The following is a 4,195-nucleotide window of genomic DNA, read 5'->3' on the forward strand; positions in this document are numbered from 1 at the left end:
ACCCAGGCTGGAGTGCAATGGCGCGATCTCGGCTCACCGCAACCTCCGCCTCCTGGGTTCAGGCAATTCTCCTGCCTCAGCCTCCTGAGTAGCTGGGATTACAGGACACGCCACCATGCCCAGCTAATTTTTTGTATTTTTAGTAGAGATGGGGTTTCACCATGTTGACCCGGATGATCTCGATCTTTTGACCTCGTGATCCACCCGCCTCGGCCTCCCAAAGTGTTGGGATTACAGGCGTGAGCCACTGCGCCTGGCCTTGTGAATATACTTTATTTTAAAACTGCTGTTGATGACGTCTGTTGAGTATCATATGTCATTTATTTTGCCCCTTTGCAATATAACCTTAGGGGGAGATTTCCATCCACACTAGTAGGAGAAAAAGGGCATTCATATACTTTAAGTTGTTTAAAGGCCAGAGAGAGGCCAGTGGTATTTGGCAGTCAGCTGGGTATGGACATGGACATGTGCCTGGGAAGTCTAAAGAATGATGTGCGTATAGAGAGAGTGTGTCTGGTGTGCTGAATGTGCCACATTTGGCTTTCTGTGGCCTCAGCCATGTGGGGGAAGGGGCTGTCAGAAGGACTCACAGCCGCAGCATAGATAACCTATTTGTTCACCTAATTAGCTGTACCCCGTGACCAGGGGGCTTCATATGAGTTGAGGATCTTGAGAAGAGGATGTGCAAGAGTGACGTGTGGGAGAGATGAACTGTGATACCTCAGCCTACGGCGGATTTGTAGCTTAATCTGTCAACGTCGTAACAGGGCGCAGTGACTTTTGAAGACGTGGCTGTGAACTTTACCAGGGAGGAATGGAATCTCCTTAGTGGCGTGTGGGAGAGATGGACTGTGATTCCTCAGCCTACGGCGGGTTTGTAGTTTAATCTGTCAACGTCATAACAGGGCGCAGTGACTTTTGAAGACGTGGCTGTGAACTTTACCAGGGAGGAATGGAATATCCTTAGTGAGGCTCAGAGATGTCTGTACCGTGATGTGATGCTGGAGAACCTGGCACTTACATCCTCCCTGGGTAAGTTGCCCACACTCACCCCTGTGACCTGAGCTAGTCTCTGTATTTCGCCTCTTTTTCTTTCGGGAAGACTTTATCATGTCAGGAGCACGGACACAGCTCCTGGCATGGGTAAGTTCTTGGTTGGTAGGACTGAGGAGTGCATATTGGTGTCTCTATTCTTGGTGCAGCCCAACACTTGCTTCACTGCAGGCTCCCAGAGAAGAATTCAGTCAAAAGTCTTACAGGCACCTTAATGCAGGCTACCTTGTTTGTCCTGTGGATGTATGGGTGACTTCATCCACATTTAGGTTCTAATGTACGCAGGATCTAATTCGTTTCTCTTGCCTGCTATTTCTTCACACCTCCCTGTGCAGGAATTGTCTTCATTGACATTGTCACTACCTACATAGAACGTAGACTGTTCTCGAAATACCCTTCTTAGAAATTCTCTTTGCAGGCCAGGCGCGGTGGCTCACGCCTATAATTACAGCATTCTGGGAGGCCAAGGCAGGTGGATCACTTGATGCCAGGAGATAGAGACCAGCTTGACCAACATGGTGAAACCCTGTCTCTGCTGAAAATGTAAAAATTAGCCAGGTGTGGTAGCACACGCTTGTAATCCTGGCTGCTTGGGAGACTGAGATGGGAGGAGTGCTTGAACCCGGGAGGCAGAGGTTGCAGCAAGCTGAGATTGTGCCACTGCACTCCAGCCTGAGCAACACAGCAAAACTTCATCTCAAGAAAAAAATTCTTTTTGTAGTATTTAGTTTCCTCTCAGCTGTCATATGCTGAGTTGTTCTAGGCCAGTGTTGGCTGTTTCCTTGTTCTGTCTTTCCTTTTGTTCTGATGTCATGTATTTCCCATATACTTCGTTATCTTTTTTTTTTTTCTTTTTTTTTGAGACGGAGTTTTGCTCTTGTTACCCAGGCTGGAGTGCAATGGCGCGATCTCGGCTCACCGCAACCTCCGCCTCCTGGGTTCAAGCAATTCTCCTGCCTCAGCCTCCTGAGTAGCTGGGATTACAGGCACGCGCCACCATGTCCAGCTACTTTTTTGTGTTTTTAGTAGAGACGGGGTTTCACCATGTTGACCAGGATAGTCTCGATCTCTCGACCTCGTGATCCACCCGCCTCGGCCTCCCAAAGTGCTGGGATTACAGGCTTGAGCCACTGTGCCCGGCATACTTGGTTATCTTGGTGATGGAATAGTCTTCTGTGGTCAGAAGATGCAAATGAATCCAGCCTTAGCATAATGGGTTCTGAGGGAACCAGTCCCTGAAGAATAGCATCTTGGGACAGTGGGACATGACAGGGTTTTATTCAAATCAGGCCAGAAACCTGTTCTATTTCAGTAGTATTTTCGTGGCCAGACAAGTAGGCACACATGATTTCTGTATTGTCTTTTCTCCTTCATTCTTGGGATTTAAAAAAAAAAATTTTTTTTATTTTTTTGAGACAGTCTAATTCTGTCACCCAAGCTGGAGTACAGTGGCTCGATCTCATCTCATTGCAAACTCTGCCTCCCAGGCTCAAGAGATTCTCCTGCCTTAGCCTCCTGATAGGCTGGGAATACAGGCATGTGCTACCAAGCCCAGCTAATTTTTTGTTGTTGTTGTTGACAGAGTCTTGCTCTGTCTCCCAGGCTGGAGTGCAGTGGTGCAATCTTGGCTCACTGAAACCTCTGCCTACCGTGTTCAAAGTATTCTTCTGCCTCAGCCTTCCCAGTAGCTGAGAATACAGGCGCCCCATCATGCATGCCTAATTTTTTGTATTTTTAGTAGAGACTGGGTTTTACCTATTGGCCAGGCTGGTCTTGAACTCCTGACCTCGTGATCTGCCCACCTCTTTTTTTTTTTTTTTTTTTTTTTTGAGACGGAGTTTCGCTCTTGTTACCCAGGCTGGAGTGCAATGGCACGATCTCGGCTCACTGCAACCTCCGCCTCCTGGGCTCAGGCAATTCTCCTGCCTCAGCCTCCTAAGTAGCTGGGATTACAGGCACACGCCACCATGCCCAGCTAATTTTTTGCACCTTTAGTAGAGACGGGGTTTCACCATGTTGACCAGGATGGTCTCGATCTCTCGACCTCGTGATCCACCCGGCTCAGCCTCCCAAAGTGCTGGGATTACAGGCTTGAGCCACCGCGCCCGGCCTCACCTCTTATTTTTGAGACAAGGTCTCACTCTACCATTTGCTATTACCTGGATTGTGATGGTATGAATATAGCTAATTCCAGCCTCAACTTACTGGGCTGAAGTGATCCTCCAGCCTTAGCCTCCTGAGTTGGTGGGACTACAAGTGCATACTGTCATGCCTGACTCACTTTTGTAGAGTGGAGGTTTCGCCATGTTGCCCAGGCTGGTCTCAATCTCCTGGGCTTGAGGAGTCCTTTCGCCTGTCCTCCCAAAATGCTGAGATTACAGGCATGAGGCCCTGCACTCGGTAATTTTAAAAATAATTTTTGTAGAGACAGAGTCTCACCGTGTTGCTGGTGACCACCCAGGCTGGTCTTGAGTTTCTGGGCTCAGGAGATCCTCCTATGTTGAGATTACAGGTGTAAGTCAGTGCTCCTGGTCTGTTTCCTATTAATAGTATCATAATTGTCAGTTGTACTCCTTGTCACTTTTACTCTTTTTAAAATTTTTTAATCCTTTAATTGATTTGTACATAAACTTGCAGTCTGTTATTTATTCCCCCAGCTAATCTTCACGTCTCTGGACCCCTCATCATAATTTTACTAACATATTCATCTGCAGTGGTCTCCAGTATTGGCATAGAGGTTTTGTGTTAGCAAATGTGTGCGCATCGTTGGACCATCACTGACCAGTAGCTGCTGTGTTGTGCTCATCTTTTCTTGGGCCTATCCTTATCCCTGTTTACATCACTCACGTGTTATCAGGACATAAAATTCTCCAGATGAATGGTTTGCAGATGCAGGGAATGTAGACCCTGCCTATACTCCCTGTGTTATGTATGTGATTGTGTCCTTTACATTTGAGACCTCCTGCATTCTGTGAGCTTTATATTCCAGTAATAACAGCACCATCTTCCACCTGAAGCCAACATTCTGTTCCTCCAAATATTTCCTTGGAGTAATTCCTTAGTTTGTCAGATACACTTGTGGGTGGTCTGTGCCTTCCCGCTAGAGTTATCATGCACTTCACCAGCATTTTCTTGCTTTCAG

At 47.2% G+C, this 4,195-nt stretch overlaps 1 protein-coding gene across 1 annotated transcript in view; it reads left to right on the forward strand.

Moving 5' to 3' along the window:
- The first annotated feature begins 908 nt into the window (after nucleotides 1-908).
- The window catches only part of LOC101051382 (uncharacterized), a 28,939-nt gene continuing 25,652 nt past the window's right edge, over nucleotides 909-4,195 (forward strand). Inside the window, exon 1 of the mRNA XM_010332380.3 lies at nucleotides 909-1,032. Coding sequence (XP_010330682.3) covers nucleotides 999-1,032 — 34 coding nt within the window. The 5' untranslated portion in view covers nucleotides 909-998. The remainder of the gene's footprint in view (nucleotides 1,033-4,195) is intronic.

Source organism: Saimiri boliviensis, chromosome 14 (assembly GCF_048565385.1).
Source record: "Saimiri boliviensis isolate mSaiBol1 chromosome 14, mSaiBol1.pri, whole genome shotgun sequence".
Lineage (NCBI taxonomy): Eukaryota > Metazoa > Chordata > Mammalia > Primates > Cebidae > Saimiri > Saimiri boliviensis.